Consider the following 26,956-nt stretch of genomic DNA (forward strand, 5'->3'; position numbering starts at 1 on the left):
GTGTCCTGGATCAGGAAGCGTGACCACCATCTGCTGACGGTGGGTGGCAGCACGTACTCGCACGACGCGCGCTTCGTGGCACAACACGCGCGCCACGTGCCCGCCGCGTGGCCGCTCGTCGTGCGGCGCGTGCAGCGCTCCGACCGCGGCCTGTACGAGTGCCAGCTGGCCTCACATCCACCCGCCTCCATACTGCTAGAGCTTAGAGTCCACGGTGAGGTCTTGTTCAATTTTTAAAAATTATCTCGAATTATTTATTAACCGGTTTGCTGCCTCGTGCGCGTTAACGCGCTCTCCAATTTCGTTCTCGCCAGGCCGGCCATACAAAATGAGCCAATTTACTACAGTTTACGTTTCGGCTGAAACTTTGCGTCGATTGGATTTCCCTATACGGCTGTCCAAACTCAAAACACAGTAATTTTTTTGTAGTACTTCTTTCTCCATTTTTGGACTAAATAGATTCTACTTAGTCCAAAAATGCAAAATAAACCTACTACAAATAAAATGTCTATTACTGTGTTTTAAGTTTGGACAGCCGTATAAACCTTGAGGTCTAGTGAAAACAAGTAGGGACTGTCTGTTGAACAATGAATGCTTTCTCATACTTAAAAAAGTTATCCTTCCAGTTGTTTAACCGGATCGCTACCACGAGCGCGTTAACACGCTCTTTAATTCCATGCTCGCCAGGCCGGCCATACAAAATGAGCGCGTAAACGCGCTCTCGTTTGAGCTTGTCGCAAGCCAAAATCAAATCCAATTCCAATATATTTTAGTAAGAATATACAGATACATCTATTAGAAAGATCAAGAAATACTAAACAAGACAATTTGTATTTCCGCATGTTGATGAGAAAACATATAGTTCTCGAAATAAATGGTGTGTACATTCATTAGCTCAAAAGTATTGTAATTTTATTGTTATATAGAAATCATCGTTATTTTACAAAATCAATCTTAAAACAAAAATAAAAAACTTAAGAGTTTACATATCATACAATATAAGACCTTATTTAAAAAAAATCTTTTTATATGATACAAAATAAAAATCACGTAGGTTGACGAACCTAATATTTAACATATAATTTATATTTGAAGCACAAAATTTGTGATTTTCCATTTTATAATTAAAATGTTACTTTATTTTAAAATCACTATAAATACTTTACTTAACTCTAATAATTAACTCTTAAGGTAAAAACAACTTATTCATTATTATTTAATGAAGTTTTACAACCTGCTTCCATTTTCCATTAAGTCATTAAAAAGAAAATAAGGATAAAAAACTACTCACAAACGAATAATAGAGAAGTAAGTCCAAAATAGATCGCATCATTAAGCCATGTTATATTTTATTTTATAAAAAATGAATTTAAAAAAAAAAAAATTTTAGAGAAAAATGAAAAACTCACATTAGTTAGGCCATAATTTTTATTTTTAATTTTTTTAAATAATGTGTTTGATGAAATAAAAAGGATTAAATTAAATACATTTACAACATTTTAAGTGTGCCCAAATACTTGTTCACAAATCTAGATAACCTCCAATTATAGGAGTTTTCCATATTATTTTTTGACATCTTATCATAGATGAAGAAGAATATGTCTGGCAGACTTCTATATTCTTCTTCATCTATGATGGGATGTCAAAAATTATAAATTAAACACATTTAAAAATGTTCCAAATTCATAATCTCCCAGTCTTACAACATTTTGAGTGTGTCAAAATACTTGTTCACAAAATCTGGATTAACTCCAATTACAGAAGTTATTTTCATATTATTTTTTACATCTCATCAAAGATGAAGAAGAATATAGAAGTCTGGGCATTTACGAGGCTGACGACCGTCATAGGCTGGTTTAAGTGATCACTTTACACACGTGTAACATTCACCAATTCTACCCATTATTGACAACCACACTACTCAAATTCTTGGAAGCTCTATATATATGAACCAATTTAGAAACCTTGTTCTTGAATCACTAGAACTTCACTAGAGACATCTATTGGTGAGATGTAAATCTCCCAGTCTTGATCGAAGGTTTACAAAGGTTTACCCGGATATTTTAGCTCTGCCTAAAATAATATTTTCAGAATCCCTTAAATGTTTTTAGAACCTTCAACTTAGTGAGCTTGATAATGTGAAAATACACAATCAAGAATTTGGAAAGTTATCAAGGATACACAATTAAGCCTGTTATCACATCCTTTGGGCCGTATATTCCGGGAATTAGAATTTAGCTCGTGGCAATGCAAGACAATGAACATCTATTTACCCAGAGCATATTGCCATAACATGGGGTCTATAGCAGGATTTACCCATTGGAATAAGGCATTTCAACGTACAAATTATGCAGGTGTTGCTAGGCGAATCAACGTATTAATAATGCGTATATTTTATTAAGCATTTTTTAAAAATAAATTTTGATCAATAGTGAACATATATCTGTATACTATATACAACTATATTTTTTCCTTAATTACTATAGATTTGTTTGCTTTTAAGCTAGAAATACATTTTCATTTTAGTTCTCATTACTTTGTTTATGTATTAATTTTAAATCAAACACAGATTTTTTGAGTCTACTAAGTTGTATTTTATTAACAAAAACACATAAAAAATTATGTTGTGACAATTGTTTCGCCTTGTTAGGGCATTATCAAACGAATGTAATAACTCATTACTTAGGGTTGTGACATTTTCAAAGCAAATGACTCTTCTACAGTTGTCCCTTTTATTTAAAGCTTTTAGCCTGAAAAAAATACCTGCCATTGAAATAAAAGTTGAATTTAATTGCGAAACCACATAAATATGACATTTAAAACTACTAAGTGTATTTTGCCGGTTTAAAGAACGTAGAAAACATTATTATACTGTATCATCAGTCGAAATTGCATATTTTCGAGTTGAAGTTTTTTGCCAATATTTAATGAAAAAGTAGTATTAACTACGTAAAACTTAAATAAAAATGGATAAAAAGAAACAATAAATGATATTTACCATTCGCAATATCTTGAATAAATTTTTCATACATATAACCACATTGCTTTTTTAATTCAAATACATCAAAATACTTTCTCTTAGTTGGTTCTTCCGCCTCTGTTAAAATCTTGAGAAATAAATTTATTTTAATTTATTCTTATAAGCTGCGAAACAGATAAGTTTTAAAAGATCTAAGCATTATATGAGACGTTCTGTAGTACAATGTACTTTTATTTCTTGAACATTCCCTGAAATAAGAAGTTAATCCTGCTTCTTAACTTAAAAGTTCTAATAAGGCTCTGGCGCCTTCTCGTTACATTTAGAACTACTTCATTTATGAATAATTTAACTATCTTATTGTTCAACATTTTGAGTGTGTCCAAATATATAAATATTTCTACTTTATTATGCGATTTAAACTATATTTTTTTACCAAGGAAAAACATCGCATAAATTCAATACCTGTTTCAATTCAATTCAATTCGATCTATTTTAATTTGACAAAAATGTATTAAATAACTTCAAAGCGGATATAATCCATATTTGTGAACAAATATTTGTACACACTCAAAATGTTGAAACGTCATTTTAGATGTAAACAGCTTAAATCATTTTTTTTTGACATCTCAACAAAGACGAAGAACAATATGGAAATCTGCGCATTCACAGGGCTTGGACGATTGTAATAGGCAGGTTTTAACTTAAACCAGCCTATGACAGTCGTAAGCCCTGTAAATGCCCAGACTTCCATATTATTCTTTACCTATGTTGGGATGTGATCAAAAATGTTAAAAAATAACCACAAATAGGAGATAATCCATATCTGTGTACAAGTATTTGATGTTTTAAATGTTGAAAACAGCTAAAATTATTTATGTACAAATAAAAAAATTACGCATATAAGTATATATATAACGTGGTAATATTTTTTTTTTGTAAATTGGGTGTAAATAATATGTATAGTGGGTGTATAATAATAAAATAAACAATGTGTTGCTTTGTAATTAAAGAAACGACAATAAAAGTTTATTCTTAATTAATCTTTACAATAATTTTTATATCTATCTGATTCTGACAGTTAATAATATTATATTTTTTCTATCGGATCTCTTTTGTTTAATTTTGTGCGATGCATGCGACATCTGGTGGTAGAACTGTTTTATGTAGGTACTATTTGTAAGTACTTAATAAAATGTATAGGTAGGTACCTAGTTATTTTATTACATATATTTACATGTTTGTAAGTTAAATGTAGTAATTTATCAATAAATTCCATTTACATAATTTTATAAGTACCCAACGTACACACGTTACATTCCAATCTTAAATTAATCGTGAACTAAATTAATTTCCTATGGTTCTGTTAGAACTAATCATTCGAAACAATTATTACCTATTCTAACACATCCTATTAATTCCTTACATCCTTGTAATCCTTAAAATGGCTCCTTGGAAACACGTTTTGCCTCTCAGCTCTCGGCGTACAACAATTACGATTTAAATTGTATCAAATTAAATGAAAACACACATTAGATTGCTTCCTAACGATAGCGTACAAAACTTTAGTTTTATTCCGTAAACGTAATACGTGGGAAGTAGTAATATTCACGCGACTTTATATATTAACCTTCCTGGATCTCACAGGATCTTTTTTGGACCCAATGCTGCATAGGGCACTAACAGCTTACCTTGCCGAATTTCTATCTAAACCCCGCAAGTTAACCCCGCAAAAACCTATAAATAATAAATAAAACCCTTATCCGCACCCCAATGGTGCATAGGACACTGCGTCATATAAACGCAGTGTTATCTTGATCGTTTACACATGAAGGAAAGGTGATCAGCCCTCCGCTTCAGGTACCAGTCCAGGGTAATATTGAATAAATATGACAGTGAAAAAATCACTTATATGTATTTTACCCCCCTTGGGAATCAAACCCGGGACCTCCAGAACGGTAGCCGAGCGTGCTGACCATTACACTACGGAGGCGGACAATAATACAATAATATAATGTCATACATAGGGTAAATAATCTAGTCTTTTTCAATTCACAACATTTTGAGTGTATCAAAATACTTGTTTACAAAATCTGGATTATCTCCAATTACAGGAGTTATTTTCATATTATTTTTGACATCTCATCAAAGATGAAGAAGAATATGGAAGTCTTTTCGTCACACCAATAGAAGTCTTGCGAAGTTCTTGCGATTCAAGAGTAACGTTTTAAAATTGGTTCATATACAATATATATAGAACTTTCAACAATTTGAGTAGTGCGGTTGTCAATAATGGGTAGAATTGGTGAATATTACTCGCGTGTAAAGTGATCAGTTAAACCAGCCTATGATGGTCGTCAGCCCCGTAAATGCCCAGACTTCCATATTCTTTTTCATCTTTGATGACATGTCAAAAATAATATTTTTCAATTCAGGTTTTACTTTATAAATACCACTATTTCTTAAAATCTATTGCGACACGTGTTCCGATACATTCCGGATTATTTTTAAACACAATTATTCTTCGAAAATGATACGGAATGCATCGAAACGCGTGTCTCAATATATTCTATGAAACAGTAGTATTTACCAATTAAAATTTAAGAAAAAAAAAATTATATTTGGTCCCAAAGAACAAATTTGCACGCTCGACTAATTTTTCGACCTTATAACGTTCAAAATAGGAAGTTGACTGTGCAAAGAAGCCTGTTTGATATCGAGATATTGAAAAAATATTTTTGTTTACACGAAAAATTGTTATCTCTAATCTGAAGGCAAACAAGTCAACAAAACGGTATTTCTCTCAAAGATTAAATTTTGAATAACGACTCTCTCACTGTGTTTATTCAATAACGTTGTTTTTATTAGTAATAGAAGAAATTAAATCAACACGGATCATTCAAACGAATTAATCCCTATTCAGGCTTGCTATTAATTTACAAATCTGTACAAATAAAAATGTGAATGATGGTTTATTCAAAATCTCAAATCTTCTCGAGTTTTTCACCGATCGCTTTGAAATTTTGACACAACTGTTTTTTTAAATACGCGCGTGGTCAACTGGGGTCAGATAAAAGTATGTTTTTTTTTTTAAAGTGTAATGGCAGCACCATCTGTTGAGCGTGGTAGGAACATCCCAACACTATACATTATGGTCAACTGGGGTCAGATAAAAGTTTGTGTTTCAATATTTTTTATCATAATGGCAGCACCATCTGTTGGACGTGGTAGCAACATACGCAACACTATACATTGCTCGTGATGGCTAGCGTGTTTTTGACAACTGTTCAAGTATTAAATAATCGCAAGAAATGGGAAAATAAATAAATTAAGATTTATCAAAAAAATATATATATATATTTTTGTCAAAAAAGCAAAAAAGTAAAAATGACAAACCATCTAATATAAATTATATAAAAATTTTAAAAAATCTAAATGCATTTTTAAAAAATTATACCCATAAGCAAAGTGAAAAAAGCCACGTGTTTTATTTCTTTTCTTTCTTTTAAATTTCATCAGAATGAGCCACAACAACGCGTGGCCGCAAATAAAAACAATGTAAAATAATTAAAAAAGGAGAGTACTTACTAACTAACCATCACGCCGCTTCCCCGCAGGGGTAGGCAAATACAATAAAACCCACATCAGTCTGTCTTTGTAAACAACCTTCGCCTCTTACAAATTCATGTATCTTCTTATACATATCCGCCGATTGTTCCGTCTCCTTACCTGACCACATTCAAGTTTTTTAAATACTTGATCATGCCAAGTTTATCTTAGCCTTCCTCTGCTTCTATTACCAACCACGTTCGTCTCATTATATAATGTATGTATAATGGATTTTCAAAAGAGGTTAGTTTACTATATTTTGGTTTCATTCAAATCTTTACACGTATTTATATATACACTGTATTTACCCCTCGAAGCATTGTTATAAATAATAATATGTAATGTATCGTACTGATATAAAAATTTCAAAATACATATCGCTCACTCCTTTCAAGAACGTCATATATCAAAAATCGTCAATTTTTCAGTTTTGCATGTTTTCGGAATGCCCAAAAAATGTACTGTTTCTCAGCAAAAGAGGCATATTTTTAACTTAATATTTACCCGCTACAGGGCAGAAAGTGTTGTTTTTGTATTTTGAAGAAAAGGTATTATTTAATAAAAAAAAATAATATTATTAATATTTTTCAAATGGAGAAAAAACATTCAGGTTTTACCTAAAAAGATCTGTTGCACAGTAAAAAGTTCAATAAGTGGCTTGATATTTATTTTTAATACATTGTATTATATTTTTAAATTTAAAAACGATCTCCTGAAAAATCAAGTTTTTTGATTTATGACGTTCTTGAAAGGAGTGAGCGATATATAAACGATGGCATTTTAAAGAAAAGATAATTTTACAGTATTTGAAGTATGTAGGTAAAAACTCTGTAATTTGATCCGGTAAACGTTATGAATTAGTTAAAATAACTTATAAAAATAATGATTTCATAACAATGTTATTTTTGAAGTTATATTGTAACTACATTATTATAACATGAATAATATTGCCTCGATAATAATGTTTTACAAATAAAATTCTCGTTATGTTGCCCTATCTAATTAATTCATTGTTGACTTTCTGTCGAAGTGTATGGAAAATTTGAAATAACGTTTCCCGAGTTTGTTATAGCAAGTACACGAGAAGTCAAACAAAATCAAATGGCAAAAATTGAATTTGGAGACACGGTGGGGCGGAATATCGAATTACTCATTTTTATTTCAAAAATCCTGCCAATTTTTAAACGTTGCAAATAAATATTTTATACAGTTATTCTATCAAGCATTATTGCAGTGTTTTTATCGCTTGCTAAAAATATGTATGAATTGAACTGTGAAATATAAAAAAAATGTTTTTAATCTTTCCCTTCCAGTGCTGAAATAAAAACGCGCGTTCCGGTGTTAGGTAGTCATTACACAATAAAATATTAGCGATTTAAATCGGAAAAATATAGACATTCATAGCTTTCCCCTTTAATCAATTATAAATGTCAAAATTTTTAATAATTTAGATTTATTTGCTGAAAACATTGAAAAACCATCTGGCAATGCTCGTAGAACAAGCATAGTTGCAAGCTTAGTTGCAAGCCCAAGAGCTACTGCCGACTGCGAACAAGGAGCTTTGAGCTCCTCGCACTTGCACAGTTCAAGTATGCAAGAGTGTGATACGTGAATTTGTTTCCGATATTCACAAAATACCTCGGATGTATCCGATCAATTTTTATTATTATAAATATTATTTTTTAAATCAATGCGTAAATATGTTATAGAGGAATACCTAATATTTTAGCCTTGTATTTATTATATTTACAGAGATATTGATGGTTATTAGTAGCAATGTATACAAGGTACACAACACCGGGAAGGGAGGATAAAGGATGTTTCAAAAATAACTCAGAGATTTGTCACAAAATAATAAATTTGATCAACCATTTTGTATAAAAAAAATATACGTACATATTTCTACATATACATATTTCAACTAATGCAGGTATATTCTTAATAATTAAAAAAAACACTTGTGTAATACTACTTATAATACCACGGCTGTCCAAATTTAAAACACAGTAAGGGACATTTTTTCGTAGTACGTTTTTTTTTGCATTTTTGGACTAAGTAGAGTTTACTTAGTCCATAAATGCAAAAAAACCTACTACAAAAAAATGTCCCTTACTGTGTTTTAAATTTGGACTGCCGACCAGGGGTGAATTGTTAACCTGTAGATGAAAACATCTGTAGTTTTCTTTGTATGTATAAAGTAAAGTAAAAGTGTTTAAACAATCAAAATGTCATACCACAAATGAGTTGAATACGAATCAATAAAATGATTTTGTGAAATATTTTTACTGTGGATAAGGTATGGGCAAAGAAATTCATATTCTAGAAATTCAACAAATTAAAAAAATTAACTTTAAAAATAACATGCGTAGAACGGAAACCCGTGCAGATGACTAAGCGATAGAGAGGCCGTGATGATCTAAAAAATATAATCGCATACAATTATAACGAAAAATCATAGAGTTGTAAAAAAATAAATGTTAACGCAAGAAAATGTGAAAAACTTTTTTCTTAATAAAACTAGACTTGAGATGCTCCAGTGATATAAAAAATAAGGTAAAAAAACGGGTAACATGCGTTTTGTAAGTTATATTTGTCATTGTGTTTTGTAATGATTAAGATTTTTAAAAATATTTACTTATTTAATATGATTAAAATTTTATTTTATTTCAAATATTTTTATTTTTTTATATTTTTTTATCTTATTTTATTTAGGAGTCAAATATACTGCTTCGTTTTTATTATTTAAATTTTTCATTCTATTTTATAAAACGTATACCCCTGTTACTGCTAACGGTACTGGAACACTTTTGATTAGGAAGACGGAAACGCGCAAATGAAGACAATCTTTTATTTACTAAAAATTACAAAGTTATAAATGGGAAAATAACAAAATTACACCAATACATCGAAATTGACCAAACACAAGGGCGAGAAAAACAAGGCGACACCAATATAAAAACTAGCACACTAAAATTAGTCCGCCACCCCTTATATATGATTTTAAAGGAGTTAGTTTAATGTGGTGGGGACAATATTATAAACAAAATATAGATCGAAAGCTAACCTTGAACCTAGAAACTTAAGGTTTGGTAATTAAAAAATATATTTTGAGTATTTAAGGAGTTCTTTGAACAGCCTATAATAAATCCATTGTATGAATTAATTATATATTTTTTATAGTACGATAAATAAAGCTCCTTTTGTAAAACAGCTCTTTAGAATTACTTGGAATCTTTTAATGAATAAACAAAGCTTTCATTGTGTTCTTACACGACAAATCTTATTAAACCTTACCTCAAATAATTAAGATGCCACAAGCCTTACAATGTGGGCTAAGAAATATATTTAAGTTTCCTTACTAGGTACTACTGCCTTTAAGAAAACCTAGTATATCAGTTTAAAAATAAAAAAGTTCATTTAATCGTGAATTAAGTTAATAAAAAAATAATAAAACCCTTATCCGCACCCCAATGGTGCATAGGGCACTGTGTCATATAAACGCAGTGTTATCTTGATCGTTTACACATGAAGGAAAGGTGATTAGCCCTCCGCTTCAGGTACCAGTCCATGGTAATATTGAATAAATATTACAGTGAAAAAATCACTTATATTTATTTTACCCCCCTTGGGAATCGAACCCGGGACCTCCAGAATGGTAGCCGAGCGTGCTGACCATTACATTTCGGAGGCGGACAAAGAAATACAAATACAAGTGAATTAAGTTACCGTGCTTAAATTTCTGCATTAATAATAAGTTAAATAAAAATTGGTCTTTTTATTGATATGATTTATATATGGTTGTTGACAATCATGTTTTTTTTTTATTTTTTTTTTATTAAATTGGTTTGGACACGTAGAACGAATGAGTGAGGAAAGAACGGTAAAACAAATTTATGAGGCGAATATAATTGGAAAAAAGAGCGGAGGAAGAACGAGAAAAACATGCCACGATCAGGTATGCCAAATACTTGAAAGTGGTCAGGTTAGGAGTCGTAACAATCGGCGGGTGTGTATGTATGAGGAGATGCATGAATGTGGAAGAGGCGAAGAATGTTTGCAAAGAGTGGTGAGGCGTTCTATTATATCTGCCTACCTTTGCGGGGAAGTGGCGTGATGGTTAGTTATTTAGTAAGTTATTTATTTTATTCATTTATTATATTTTATTTTTATATATACATTTATACTACATTATTCATCTGATGGATAGATCTACAAATAATAGGTTTTAAATAATTGTAGTAAACTAAATATGTCCAAAATTGTATGTTTTTTATGTACGTTTATAGTTATTATTTTTATTTAACGTATTAAAAGCATTGTGGTCTAGGAATATAACACTCTATTTATCATTCATTGTTCACTTTGTGTAATAATTTTTTAAAAAAACACTACTTCGCAACTGCCGGTTTCGGAATAATCATTCTATCATCAGGTCTAATGTAGGTTGAAATGAAATTCTTACGGTCTGACATTTATACAAAAATAAAATTTCGAAAGAGAGAAAGAAGGCAAATGAATTACAGTGTGAATATTTTTAAAAGTGGACTTGTAGTAAAATTACTAATACTACTACTTCTACTACCATCACGCCGTTTCCCCGCAGGGGTAGGCAGAAAAGATGAAACACCATACTCTTCTGTCCTGACATACACTCCTTGGCTCCTTCACATCCATACGTCTAGTCATACATGCCCCCCGATTACGCAGACTTTTGACACCACCAGATTTTAAATGAAATTAAATTGGTTATTTAAAATGGATAAGTCTTTATCAGTTGCTTTACACAAAGTGAACGATGAATGATAATGAGAGTTTTTTATTATTATCGATTATTATATAAAACTTGTGTTCATCGGAAAAAGCATGATTAAAATTATACATTAATCGATTCGACAGTCACTTTGTGGTAATATTTATCCAATTTTAATTTAAGTCTTACTTGGTTAATTCCACTTTTTCTCAAAATTTGTTATGTCACGTGTTTCGATGCTTTCCGTATCATTTACAAAAAAAACTCGTTAACGGATCGAAACACATGTCATAACAGATTTTAACGAAAAGTGGTATTTACCTAGTTATACTTATTTTTTGAAAATCTTAGTTTTGAAAATAAGCTCAAGATATATGTAACACAAAAACGTCAATCTGCCAAATTGCACTACTAAGTATATGAAGAATTGTGTCGGGTTGTTGTCCCGTGGTTAGTGTCGCGAACTCTTAAGTCAGAGTTTCTCGGTTCGGACCCACTCTACCACTTTTTTATACCTATTTCATATAATGAATTTAACACTTTTTTTCTTATTTATTTTTTTATAAAAATGTTAATAAAATCAGTATATAACCACTCACCGAGATTTTTACGTCTACCGGTTTCGAGACGTACCCGTCTCTTCGTCAGGACAATCACTAACACAGCATGCAAACAATACTACCCTTCACCACCATAGCACCATTTTTTTCTTCACCACCATAGCACCACCATAGCACCACCCTTCACCACCATAGCACCACCATAGCACTTTTTTTCTTATAATGAGCCGCTTAGGCTCGCAGAAATAGCATGAAACTTAAATATTGGTGTAAATAATAAAAACACAAATATTTCTCTTTTTTTAAAAAAAAACTTACTGTGTTTTGCTATTAGATGACTGGTTAATTTTCATCATACAACCTTTCCTTGAGCTTAACAATACAAAGCCAATTTATGGCTAACTCCAATTTGTAATGTTAATTTCGTTCTTACATAGTTAATTTCTAAGGAAAGGAATGAAATAGTGCCAAAGAAACGTAGGTACTCACATGTAATGAAGATAAGATTTGATTACAAAAAGGAATAATTGGTTTTGTTTAAAGGTTCTACCATTTTTATTTACCAAGCAACTAAGTAACTATCACTCTGTTTCCCCGTTCGGGTAGGCAGAGAGAATAGAACGCTACACCAACCTGTCCAACCTTGCTATAAAATCATTCAATTTAAATTCATTTTGTCACAATAATTTTCTAAAATAATGGTTTTTAACTTCTGCCTTCTATTTATAACATTTTTTCAAGCCTTCTATCAGTCCGATGATATCAGTAAAGACGAAACCCGGTAACTGGTCAAGGAAGATAAAAGTGGAGAAAACTAAGTATTTGTTTTATTTTTTTAAATGCAGTTCCACCGAGAAATGTTAGTAAAGAACTTAATTTTTTTACAAGAATTGTTTTTTATAACCACTTACCAAGATTTTAATCTACCAGTTTCGAGACGTACCCGTCTCTTCGTCAGGGCAATCACTATACCAGCATGCAGATAATATTACACGTCACTATAGCATAGCATTATTCACACACATCCAACATAGCACTATTCACACACATCCAACTATATAAAATGTCATTCACATACGTTTTCAGTCGATCTGAGGACTAACATGCACTAAGGATTAGAGAACAACAAGCACTAAAGATGTTATTGTCTGAATTATAAAGGCTGAAATGAATGGGCGGATTTACGTTGTTTTTTTTACGTTCATGCATCTCTCCGTATATATCTATTAATTATTTTGACTTTTGATCGGACCACTTTCAAGTATTTTAAATACTTTGACACACCAAGTTTTTCTCAGTCTTCTTCTGCTCCTATTTCCTTATATATTTCTACATTTATCTCATCAATTTGTGCTTTCCTCGCTCATTTGTCCCACATTCCCAAACCATTTCAGTCCACTTTTATAAAAAAAATATCGTTAATGACTTCCTTAGCTATGCACTTTTTCATTATTTTACCCTTTGAACATCTATCACAAATCGTTTTGCCGCACGCTTGTCTTTGAGATCTCATCTAGAATGCATTAACAAGGCTGAGATAAGGATTATCGACAAAATTAAGAAATGTGTTTAGAATATGAATCGATTGAGTGAAGTAGGAATAGTAAAACAAATAAACGAGGCGAATGCGGTTGGTAATTTACGTAGAAAACTAACTAACTAACTAACCATCACGCCGCTTCTCTGCAGGGGAAGGCAGAGAGAATAGAGCGCCACACCACTCTGTCCTTGCAAACATTCTTCGCCTCTTCCACGTTCATGAATCTCCTCATACATACCCGCCGATTGTTACGACTCTTAACTTGACCACTTTCAAGTATTTGGCATACCTGATCGTGCCATGTTTTTCTCGGTCTTCCTCTGCTTCTTTTCCCAATAACATTCGCCTCACAAATTTGTTTTACCGTTCTTTCCTCACTCGTTCGTTCTACATGTCCAAACCATCTCAACACACCTTTCTTAATTTTATCGATAATGCTTATCTCAGCTTTGCATTCATTCCTTATTTCACTATTCGCACATCTATAATACATCGTTTTGTCGCACATTCTTCTGAGAGATCGCATTTCGACTGCATTCAGTCTACTTTCATCCTTATTTTGCCAACTCCATGTTTCACTTCCATACATTAGAGTTGGAACCTGGACTCCGTGTAGTACTTGGTGTGATTGAAGTCTGTACTTTCTCAGCATTTCTTCTTCATGTTATAATGGATAAATTTAAAAGTTGTGTTTCACTCTCTCTCACTGCTCGTTGATAGTGTGTGAAGGAGACGTGTATGTGCTTACTATTTGTTATTTTATTATTAGTTTATGTTCAAGACGTTTTGTTTCTCTATTAGTGTATTTTTAATTTCATTAATTGATTCGGCAGTCAGTTTGTGGGAGAATCTATCCATTTTAAATTAATTTTTTTACTTAGTTTTACCCTTTTGTCTATGTTCCCAATGATAGAAAGAAATAAAAAATAAATTAATAAATAAAAATAAGAAACAGCTACTACCCCCTTTTCAACCTTCAACGTCCCAAGGACCCAACTCTAAAATTTAGAATTAGCTTCACATACGATGTTTGAAAATGGTACGGAATGCATCGAAACACGTGTCACAGTAGATTTTAAGAAATAGTGGTATTTACCAAGTAAAAAATTAATTTAAAGTGTATTTTTATATAAGATGCTGTATATATGCATTATATTAAAGGCTTTAGCCGTTCAATAACTAAATAAATAATTATAAAAACAAATAAAAATATTTCAAGCGCTTGAAATTGGTCAGATCATGTGACAGAATTGTCGGTGGTTATGTAAGAGGAGATGCATGAATGAGAGGCGATGATTGTTTGCAAAGATAGCTTGATGTGGCGTTATATTTTTTATGTAAGGCAAAGGCAAAATAAAGGAATGGGTAAATGATCAAGAGTTAATTTTATGAAAATTGTAAAATGTTAATTCTTAATTTTTTCTCTTTTTTGTGTGTATATTAGGTTAAAATCGTTAAAAAACTAAAAAAAATATACTTAAAAAGAACTCCACTGACAAGACACACAAGATGGCTTGGTTGGTCTCTGCAAAAAAAAAAGGTTCTTAATATTCTTAATATAAATTGTGATTTAAATAAATGTATACAAATAAAAATATATGTAAAAAATATGTAGGTTAGTAGTTAAGACACATATAGGGGATTAGGTACAAAGATAATAATGTAACATGATTTTATTTTTTAACATCTCATCAAAGATGAAGAAGAATATGGAAGTCTGGGCATTTACGGGGCTGACGACCGTCATAGGCTGGTTTAAGTGATCACTTTACACATGTGTAACATTCACCAATTCTACCCATTATTGACAACCACACTACTCCAATTCTTGGAAGTTGTATACATATGAACCAATTTAGGAACCTGGTTCTTGAATCACTAGAACTTCACTAGAGACATCTATTGGTGAGATGTAACATGATTTGTTTTGTTCACAGATGCATATGCGGAAGTAGAGGGAGCACCGGATATTCACGTTAGAAGTGGGTCGGAACTGAGGCTGACGTGTCGCCTGAGAGATGCCACGGAACCTCCATCATTCTTGTTCTGGTATTTTTATTTATTTATTTATTTTACTTACCGTACACGTGATAGAAGTAAAAATAAAACAAGCATATTGTAGTCATACAGGAGAAAGTGACCAAGTGCATTTTTTCACAAAACAGTGGTCATTTACTATTTGATATCTTACTAGCTTAATATTGCCCTGAACAAAATGGATTTTAAACTTGGAAGTATATAATATTTTGATTTGTTAAAAATGACTAACTGCATTGATGTTTGTTTTCTTGTCAAGCAAAACTGACTTAAACGTTTTGGTAGTTGGTCACTTTCTTCTGTACGACTACGATATATTATAGTAAGCCATGGTGAAACTTTTGTGAGAGTCAGATAGAGAAAAAGAGAGAATAACACAAAAGAAATACAGAATTTCCTCTTAAAACATTTTGTCAATTCAACATTTAAACTCTTGTTGGTTGGTGTTTCAATAATTAATACTAAAATTAAAAGTTATTGATAACTGAAATTATATTTTTATCTGAAAACTAAAAGAATATAAAAACAATATTAAATTAATGGTTTGAAATTAAAATTAAGTGTTTCAATTAGTAACACTAAAATAATGGATTGTGGTAACTGAAATTATTTATTTATAAAAAAAAAACAAAACATGAAATAAGATAAATTGGATTAAATTAACAGGTTTCCACTTAAAAACAACCTAAAAAAACTTTCCTATAAATAAGTATTACTATAAAATATAAAAACTTGAATTTCTGTATCAAATAGACACCAACAATGTTTCTCTTAAACGTTTTAAAAGAAATATTATTGATGTCTATTTCATTGCACATATCGCTGGCTCTATTTAAAAATTAATTTTGTCGGGACTGCTGTGCACTTTAGGGATTTTATAAAACCTTTGTGATGGTTATAATAAAGGTTTTAGAGAATCCTTGAATTTTTATATAAGTATTGTTAACTATGTGGTATGGCAGCATAACACTTTCATCGTTCACTTTGTGAAATACCACTTTTTTTTAAATTATTGAATTACCTATTGTTCAAGTGACTTGAATTCAAGCTACGGCTTATACCACACCTCTTATCACGTTCTTGCTTAAACTTAATCTTTATTAACCCTTTATCATATTCTTACTTGTAGGTGGGTACTTACTCTTTATGTTTAAAGTCACTATAATTTCATGCAATTCATCCGTGAAAATTCTAGGCAAAAACACTCGGTGTGAGAATCCACTGAAGGCATATATGTATGTCATGTAAATAAATTACACAAAGCACTAAAAACATTTTTGTAATTTAAAAAATATATATTTTACTACACACAAGCAATCCCTCTACCAGGCGAAGGCATAACTAAACAAGAATAAACTGAGAGGCTTGCAAAGTTTTACTGTATAAAGGAAAATTGTTGATATTGGTTTCGCAATAGCTGTGGGACTAAACGACTCCCACATAAGTCGTTAACAGTTAAGTAAGGCATTAATCGCGACGAAACCTGACAGAATATTAAAAGGCTTTGAATTTTACGAAAATACCATAATTTTATGCATCTCCACATTGAAGAAGAATAATATGGAAGTCAGGGTATTTATTTACAGTGCATATGACATGTCATAGGATGGTTAATTAATCACTTTATACACGTGCGACATTCACCATTCTACCCATGATTGACAGCCAAACCATTTTGTTTGGAACCTATACTTATATCATTAATAATATTTGTTTACCACATTTTTAATTGTGTCTAAATACTTGTTCACATAATCTGGATTATCACCAAGTATAGGAGTTATTTTTATATTATTTTTTGACATCTCATCAAAGATGAAGAAGAATATGGAGTCTGGGCATTCGGTCGTCAGCCCCGTAAATGCCCAGACTCCATATTCTTCTTCATCTTTGATGAGATGTCAAAAAATTATATTTATTGACATCTCGACAAAGATGAAGAGCAATATGCAAATCTTGGCATTAACGGGGCTTACGACCGTCATAGGCTGGTTTAAGTTATCACTTTACACACGTGTAACATTCACCTATATTCTATACATGATTGACAACCACACTTCTCAAATTCTTGGATCTTATGTGTGTATATTGTTCAAATTCGATGTATAATGCTCGAATTCACTAGAATTTCACTAGAAACATCTGTGGTGAGATGAACAAATACTTTTATCGATCAGAAACTCTTTTATATGTAAGTGCCCTGATTTCCAAATTATTTTGCATGTTTATTGAGATCTAAAAAAATAATATGTTTACCTTTATGAATAAATGTTTTTTTATATGTGTGTGTGTATGGAAAAATTCCTTGTGTTATGATTAATTCCTTTGACTTTCGACCATCGCTATGAGGTATAGTTTTCCAAATGTATATCTACGTCGTAAAATAGGTAGATAACATTATCCTTTACGGGTCATTGCATTTGGCTGATCCTTACATTCTCTACATTACCGATTCAGAATACTTACTGAGGAACGATAATGCGAATAAATCTACAGCGTGCGCCAAAACTTCTTTTAAATATTATGATTTCATAAAATCAATATTAATTTACAAAGTTAAGGAAATATCGCTCACTCCTTTCAAAAACGTCATAAATAAAAAAAACGTCAATTTTCAGTTGTGCCTGTTTTCGAAATGACCAGAAAATGTACTATATCCCAGCAAAAGAGGCATAGTTTTAACTTAATATTTACCTGCAACAGGGCAGAAAGTGTTGTTTGTGCATTTTGAAGAAAATGTATTGTTTAATTATTATTTCAAATATTATAAATATTTTTCAAATTAAGAAATAACCTTCAGGTTTTACATAAAAAGATCTGTTGCACAGTAAAAAGTTCAATAAGTGGCTCGATATTTATTTTTAATACATTTTATTATATTTTTAAACTTTAAAAACGATCTCCTAAAAAATCAAGTTTTTCGATATATGACGTTGTTGAAAGGAGTGAGCGAAATATCGTTTCTTGCGCTCAACCAAAATAAGTTCTGTAGACGTCGCTAAATATCTTGAGAAAAAAGATGATATAATACTTGTTGTCCTGAATAACATACACGAAGATTTTTCATCCCCAATGTACCTGAATATCTACTATTACGACTCATACTACTACCATCACGCCGTTTCGTGCAGGGGTAGGCAGAGAGGATGGAACACCACACTCTTTTGTCCTGACAAACACTTCTCGCTTCCTTCACATCCATACATCTGGTCGTACGTGCCCTCCGGTCAAGCTGACTTTTGACACCACCAGATTTAAGGTTCTGATTGATCGTGCCGATTCTTTTTTAGCCGTCTTTTTTCTGTTCTCTCGCTCACATTCGCCAGATATATAAGTCGTTCTCTCGTCATCTATTCGCTCCACAAATTAATATTCTAATATCATATCTGTATAACTAATTTATTTTATCATAAAGTGCAAGCAATTAAGTTTTATCAACCAATTCATTAAATTCCATATTCCCTCAATCAATTTATTTTTCACCTGATGAAAACATCTCGTGTCTATTATTAAAAAAACTAGTCGTGTTTTATTATTAAAAAAATCTATTTTTACATTTAAATAATAAAACTTTGAGCCTTAGAAAAGTTTTTTTACGATTATGATATTTTTAGGATATTATTTTTGCAATCAAATTCTAAAATTCAGTAAGCAGTGGTCTGAAAATTTATCTTAAGTTATGAAAATAAGAAATTGATGAAAGAAAAAACTTTTGTTTTGATTTAAAATATTGAAAGTATTGAAATATTACTTAAGTGCGTAAGTCAAAGTTATACGAGTTCAAGTCGATTCTGTTAACAAAGTTTTTTTTTAGTCTACGCTTCTTTTGTATCAGTAAATAGATTTAAATTTTTAAAAAATATTTTGGCATCTCAAGGTAAGTATTGTAGATGGAAAATAATATGGGATTATGGGCATTTACTGGACTACATCTAGGGATGTCATAGGCTGGTTAAGTGATCACTTCACACACGTACAACATTCACCATTCTACGGGTCGTGAGCTCTGTAAATGCATTCATATTTTTCATCATCCATGTTGAGATATCAGCATGTTAAAATAAACTTCAACGTAAGTGAATAAAAACTCTGATTTTTCAACAAGAGTATTGTAAATAAATGAATATGATTTAAATTTATTTGATTTCACTTTTATTATTACGTTTTTTTCTTATTATTTTATTATTATTTTATAAATATTTTATTACTGCTATATCAACCAAGTTTAAACATTGTACTTGATTCACTAGAACTTCACTAAAGACATCTACTTGTAAGATAAAAAGAAGCTCTCAATTGAGCAGAAACTTTTTTATTAGTATGTGAGGTCTGAATCCTGGATTATTATCACATACATCAGAAACGCCACGAAATATCATTTTCATTTTTATTATCTTAGCTTATAATTTGACCAGTTAATTTATTTACAACATTTTGATTGTGTTCAAATATCTGTTTACAAATTTGGATTATCTCCAATTATAGGAGCTATTTTTTTATTATTTTTTTTTTTAAAATATCTCCAACAATTGGAGATAATCCAGATTTGTGAACAAGTATTTGGACACACTCAAATAGTTGTACTTTAATTTTTACTCTAAAAAACTTTAATTTTTTAAAGTTTTTTAAAAATATTTTCGCAAAACTATTTCATCTGCTATTTTGAGACGGTCTTGCGAATTTCATCAACTGCAGTGTTTGTCTGAATACCACTGTAATGTAATATTGTAGTAGTAATATTAAGTTACAGAGCTGCTTGACAGCGCTGATTTACATAAAATACAACATATAATATAATTCAAATGTAAACATGAACCACGAAGTCCAGTGGCTTTTCAGTGGATTACTGACTTGTCTTTTTTTGTTATCTAAACCGTCTCACAGAGATTTTATTTCCTTATAAAATAAAACAACTTTATTGGAACCATATTTTTATTGGTACATTTTTTCCAACCGATTTCGACAAGAGCCTTGCCATCATCATAAGTGGTTGAAACAAATTTGTTTTGTTTTATAAAGTGTATAAAATGTGCCACAAAGTAACACAAGAAAAAAGCTTTTTTTTCCTTGCGTTTTTTCTAACATTTTTAGTTTATGCTTTGCTAAGTTAATACCACTTTTATTTAAAAAAATATTATGACTCGTGTTTTGATGCATTCCGCATCATTTTTGTTTCTGTTTTCTAATACCTTATATTTTTAATGAGCTTCCGTACGTAAAAACTTACAAAATAAAAAGTAAACTATCTAAACCCCAAAGTTTTGATGGTTTATTTTTTGTTAAGTTACACTTGTTTATAATGAGGACTTAAACCAGGTTATGAAAGATCGTACGAGATATAAATAAGTAATGCATTTCTTTATGTTTCTGAATGCTAAAAATAACAAATTTTATCCAAATTTTTTTCCTACATTTTTTTATTTGATTATTGTTGCGTCAATTATATGATATAATTCATCTCAAACATTCTTAAATGTCTCGGGCTGTGGTCTTGTGGTTAGTATCGCGGACTCTTGAGTCAGAGTTTCTGGGCTCGAGCCCACTCTTCCACAATTTGTTCCCTATTTCTAATAATGAGCCGCTTAGGCTCACAGAAATAGTATGTAATTGAAATATTTGTGTAAATAATAAAAACATAAATATTTCTCTTTAAAAAAAAGATACTCATTTTTTAACAATTAGCCGCTTAGGCTCACAGAAATACAAATTATAAAAGTGAAGTATTTTTGCAAATATACGCTCACTGTTACCGCTACAAGCTTACAACTTTTAACTCTCTCCTTATCATACATCGTTCACTTTGTGTAATACTACTTTAAAAATCACTAATGCGTGATTACCAGATTCGGAATAATCACCAGGTCATTAAAATGAAATTGTTACGGTCTGACACAAAGTGAACGATGAATGATAAGGAGAGTGTTAAAAATTATAAACTTAAATATGCAACATTTTGAGTGTGTCCAAATACTTGTTCACAAAATCTAAATAAATAAATAAGTTGTAAATAAATTGTCTGGTCAAATTATAAGCTTAAATAATAAAAATGAAAATGGTATTTACTGGCGTTTCTCATGTGTGTGATTATAATCCAGGATTCGGACCTCACATACTAAGAGTTTCTGCTTAGTAAAAAACTTCTTTACATCTCACCAATAGATGTCTCTCGTGAAGTTCTAGTGATTCAAGAACAAGGTTTCTATAATTGGTTCATATATATAGAATTTGAGTAGTGTGGTTGTCAATAATGGGTAGAATTGGTGAATGTTACACGTGTGTAAAGTGATCACTTCAACCAGCCTATGACGGTCGTCAGCCTCGTAAATGCCCAGGCTTCCATATTCTTCTTCATCTTTGATGAGAAGTCAAAAAATAATATTAAATATACAAAATATTTATCATTTCTGACCAACCTCTTGGCAGGATAATACAGAATAATTCATATTAATAGTTAATATGGCTCTCGAATATTTATTCAAATCATTTCCTTTCTCGCAGGTATCACGGGGACCGAATGATCAACTATGACGCCGGCGTCCGCGTCTCGATGCTGAGCGCCGGGACGCCCGGAGCGGGGTACGGCAGCGAGCTGGTCCTTCCGGCCGCCGCGGCGCCGCACGCCGGAGCCTACGCGTGTATGCCTTCCAACGCCAGGTCGGCCAATGTAACGGTTCACGTTCATGACGGTATGTAACACATGTATGTATTTGGAGGGTATATAAATAAATAAAAAACAGTCAACTTCATCGGTCATCGTTACACAGATTTGCAAACGCACAGCTTTATATTAAAAAAATAGTGATGTATACTACAAAACAATGAAGGTACACATAGGTATAGGTACTACAAAACAATATAGAAAAACTAAACAGCACATATTCAAAAACGATAAAGATACATTTCAGAAAACGATATAGACGTATATTTGAAAATAAATAGCTGCATATTGAAAACGCATGCATTTATTTAAAAAATTTATATGTTCATATTTGAAAACTATACAGCGCCATATTAAAAATTCAAAGACATAATACAAAAACGACACTTAATTTTAGAGAACGATACAGCTTCATACTGGAAATTCAAGCAGATATGTGATTAAGCTACGTATGTAATAAAATATCTAAATGTATTTATAAAAATAATGCGTTTCTTATGTTTTTCATAAATTTTGAAACAAATGAAAATAATTTCGTAACTTACTACGAATTATTTATTTAATATTCTATATATTCAATATTTGATTTGATAAAATATTGAATATATAGAATATTATAGAATCATTGTATCATTGCGAATCAGATCAATCAGAACCTAAAGTCTGGCGGTGTCAAAAGTCTGCGTAATCGGAGGGCATGTATGACTAGATGTATGGATGTGAAGGAGGCGAGGAGTGTATGTCAGGACAGTAGAGCGTGGCATTCCATCCTCTCTGCCTACCCCTGCGGGGAAACGGCGTGATGGTAGTAGTAGTAGTAGTAGTATATTCAATATTTGATCACTTACCTTGTGATCTTACGTAAACCATAAATCAAACTCAATAATAATTTCGATTGGTTTTGAAGTGAATAGATTGTTCTTGAAGATCAATTTATTCTTATTATTTTGTATTTAATGTTTAATAATCTTTTTCCGATCCGTTTTTTATCCTTTTTTGTTAAATACGAGTAATTTGAAAACAAGTATATATTTAATTAATATATCAAGGCAAATATAAATTTAATTTTCACCAATGAAGTAAGTACAAATATTGTGTTTTATTAACAGGAAACACATAAAAAATTATACTGTGACAATTGTTTCGCCTTGTTAGGGCATTATCAAACGAATGTGAAGATCAAATGGACTACGGTCCTTATGTAGCTATACAATTCTAAGTGACAGTTTTAACACGTGCAGCAATAATTTATGGGAGACAACAGTAGCTAATGGGGGATGTAGGTATGTACCCTTATATTTGTTTTCTGGGAAAGGAGGAATTTATTGACATGGCCATATTTTAGAGATTTTAATACAACTGTTGGTAATATTATTTTTAAGAATTTTTATATTTAGATGTAATTATTAGTCACAATAACATAATAATACATAATAATAACATAATAATAACATAATAACATGGCGAAACAATTGTCACAATTTAATTTTTTATGTGTTTTTTGTTAATAAAATACAACTTAGTAGACTCAAAAAATCTGTGTTTGATTTAAAATTAATACATAAATTAAAATGGAGTTCTACAAATTGAACGCCAAGTCAATAAATAAAAAACAAATATTGTGTATCATGACCGTTCAGAATTAATGAAGGAAAGGAATTTTCTCATAACCATAGGTAATTACAAAATAAATTGTGTTTTTTTGTGATTAAGTATACTTAGGGTAGATTACCAGAAAAATATAACCTTTTTTTAAATTATCTTTATTTCAAATCTAAGGGTGAAGTTTTCAGATTCACATCCTTGAACATTTTATAAAATAAAAGTGCTTGTAGACTTGATTACCTCGGGAATTCGGCTCAACAATTCATTATTATTTATTCCATCAGACACTGGATTATTTTCCTTATGGATGATTTATGAATATTAAAGGCGTCTCAACTTGATAAAAAACATCTTTCATTTTTTTTAATAAGTATAATTTTCATCTTTCTGCCGATTATTGAACATCAAATTTGGCGATTTGGCGTTCAATTTGTAGAACTCTATTTTAATTTATGTATTTATTTTAAATCAATCATAGATTGTTTGTACACACTAGGCGAAACAATTGTCACAATATTAATTTTTTATGCGTTTTTGTTAGTAAAATACAACTTAGTAAACTCGAAAAATCTGTATTTGATTTAAAATTAATACATACATGTTTGTATTGTTTATATTGTATAAACTTTATACGATAGTTTACTCGAATTGAAGATAGGTGAGATTCACAACATTTTGAGTGTGTCCAAATACTTGTTCACAAAATCTGGATTATCTCCAATTACAGGAGTTATTTTCATATTATTTTTTTGACATCTCATCAAAGATGAAGAAGAATATGGAAGTCTGGACATTTACGGAGCTGACGACCGTCATAGGCTGGTTTAAGTGATCACTTAAACCAGCCTGTGACGGTCGTCAGCCCCGTAAATGCCCAGACTTCCATATTCTTCTTCATCTTTGATGAGATGTCAAAAAAATAGGTGAGATTCATTCCGAATTACTTCACATATATTTTTATATATTATTTATAGACATTTCATCAAAGATGAAGAAGAATAGGGAAGTCTGGGCATTTACGGGGCTGACGACCGTCATAGGCTGGTTTAATCACCAATTCTACCCATTATCGACAAACTACACCACTCAAATTCTTGGAAGTTCTGTATATGAACCAATTTTGTAACATTGTTCTAGAATCATTAGAATTTCACTGGAGACATCTATTGGTGATGATGACACACCTAAGAGAATGCCGAATGTAACCCCAATGTTTGAAATAAAAATTGATAAAAAAGTTAAATATGAAAATGAATAAATGAAAAATAAAAAATAAATTATATCCTTCGATGTATGTTATGAAAAAGATTTGTTATACTTATATCCTTTAAAAAACGAAATAAAAAATGTAATAAACATAATTCTTAGATGTTCTCTGACTAGGTGTAGATTATTTCATTCCATACATTAGTTTCGAAAACATGATCACAAAAAAAAGTTGTGATCATCTGTGGATTAAAACATTTGTAGTTTTTTTTTTAATATACCTTACCACAAAGTGAACAATGTTTTTAATATTTTAATGACCTGATGATGGAATGATTATTCCAAAACCGGTAGTCACGAATTAGTGTTTATTAAAGTGGTATTACACAAAGTGAACGATGAATGATAAAGAAAGTGTTGAAATAAAACTCAATTAGTGGTGAAATACAATTGTTTAATTTTTAGTAATAAATAAAAATGTGTCGGGTTGTGGTCCCGTGGTTAGTGTCGCGGACTCTTAAGTCAGAGTTTCTCGGTTCGATCCCACTCTACAACAATTTGATACCTTTTTCTAATAATGAGCCGCTTAGGCTCACAGGAATAGTATTAAATGGAAATATTTGTGTAAATAATAAAAACACAAATATTTCTCTTAAAAAAAAATAATAACGTATATTAATTTTAAGAAGAAAAAAAAATACGTTTTCATTTAAGAAAAATACTATATATGTTCAAGTGTATTTTTTTTAAATTAAATATAGTTACATTTTAAAGTACAACATAATACAATTTCTAAAATTATATACATATGACAAACTTATAGTTTTAGATTCGCTGTGCCTCTCCAAAAAAGAGACTGAGCTCTTGTGCTTGGAGAGGGACTTACACTCAAGGTTTAATGTTTTATCTAATCAATGGTATAATTGTCTTTTTTATATATTTTTTCAAGATTTATATGTAATGGGCATTAATTTTTTTCTTAAGAATTTTTATATCTGCTATTTTTTAAATTTCTTTAGGGAGTTTATTGAAATATTTAATTCCCAAATATTTGAGGTTTTGTTGAAATTGTTTAGTATTACATTTTGGAGTTGAAGAATCATTGAAGAATCTCGAAGATAAACTTGTTTTTCAAATTCAAATATTTGTCACCCTTTAGTAATTGAAAAATTGCGTTTTTTTTAAATGTTTGGGACTTGAAATTTTGTAAATAATAATTTTGTTTTGATTTACCAAATTGTAATTGAAAAATGCCTTTACAGATGCCGCTTGCCCTTCGTTTGAGAACCAAACTCGAGTCGGGGTGGATGCAGGACTCATAGTACAGTGTCCTTTGGCCACAAAGGACCGCCAGGAAGTTAACAAGTCCCCCACCAACGTCAATTGCGGAATGACAGGATTTCCGTCTACATCCGGTATCCTCTTGACTTCCGTAACTATCTTGTTGAATTTCAAACTCAAATCAGTTCATTAACGGCTAGCAAGATATATGGAAATATATCTTGCCAATGGACCCTTTTAATACAAGTAAACCTTCATAATTCATTTTGTAATATTAATACAACCGTGTCTAAGAGATATTGTATTATCTGTATTTTAAATAAGATGATCGTATTTCAAAAATTCCAGTGTATTGTTTTATCTTCATCTAAAATATGAAATATGTAGACTGGTTTTATTATTGAATCTTTAAAAGAAAATGTTTTTTTTGCCATTATTTTCTCATGAATATTAATGTATATTATTAATATTTTTGGTTTGCAATTTATTGTTTTATAATTACACAATATTTTAAACTCTCTTCTTTAATTAAGAACAGGTTTAATTATTAAATGAATTTAATAAAATTTTGGAAAAAAAAATATATGCGTTTTTAAATCAAGTTTTGTTATTTTTTTAATACCATTATCCATTATTTCTCAATAACAAATGCTTTTTATTCATCTAATTAAATTAAGACAAATGAGTTTTTATTTCCATACAAAAATATGCAGAAAAAAGATTTTTATGTTTA

The 26,956-nt window shown here is 30.8% G+C and overlaps 1 protein-coding gene across 1 annotated transcript; it reads left to right on the forward strand.

The window, feature by feature from the left end:
- LOC148300235 (uncharacterized) lies at positions 1–26,572 on the forward strand (the record flags this gene model as incomplete). The annotated part of the gene is made up of 4 exons (XM_088275070.1): positions 1–214; positions 15,374–15,485; positions 21,972–22,159; positions 26,205–26,572. Coding segments are annotated over 4 exons (726 nt in total), but the record flags the coding sequence as incomplete, so codon positions are not given.
- Positions 26,573–26,956: the final 384 nt, after the last annotated feature.

This window comes from Brachycentrus maculatus, unplaced genomic scaffold (genome assembly GCF_059751285.1).
Source record: "Brachycentrus maculatus isolate JH-2025_06_01 unplaced genomic scaffold, ASM5975128v1 h1tg000780l, whole genome shotgun sequence".
Lineage (NCBI taxonomy): Eukaryota > Metazoa > Arthropoda > Insecta > Trichoptera > Brachycentridae > Brachycentrus > Brachycentrus maculatus.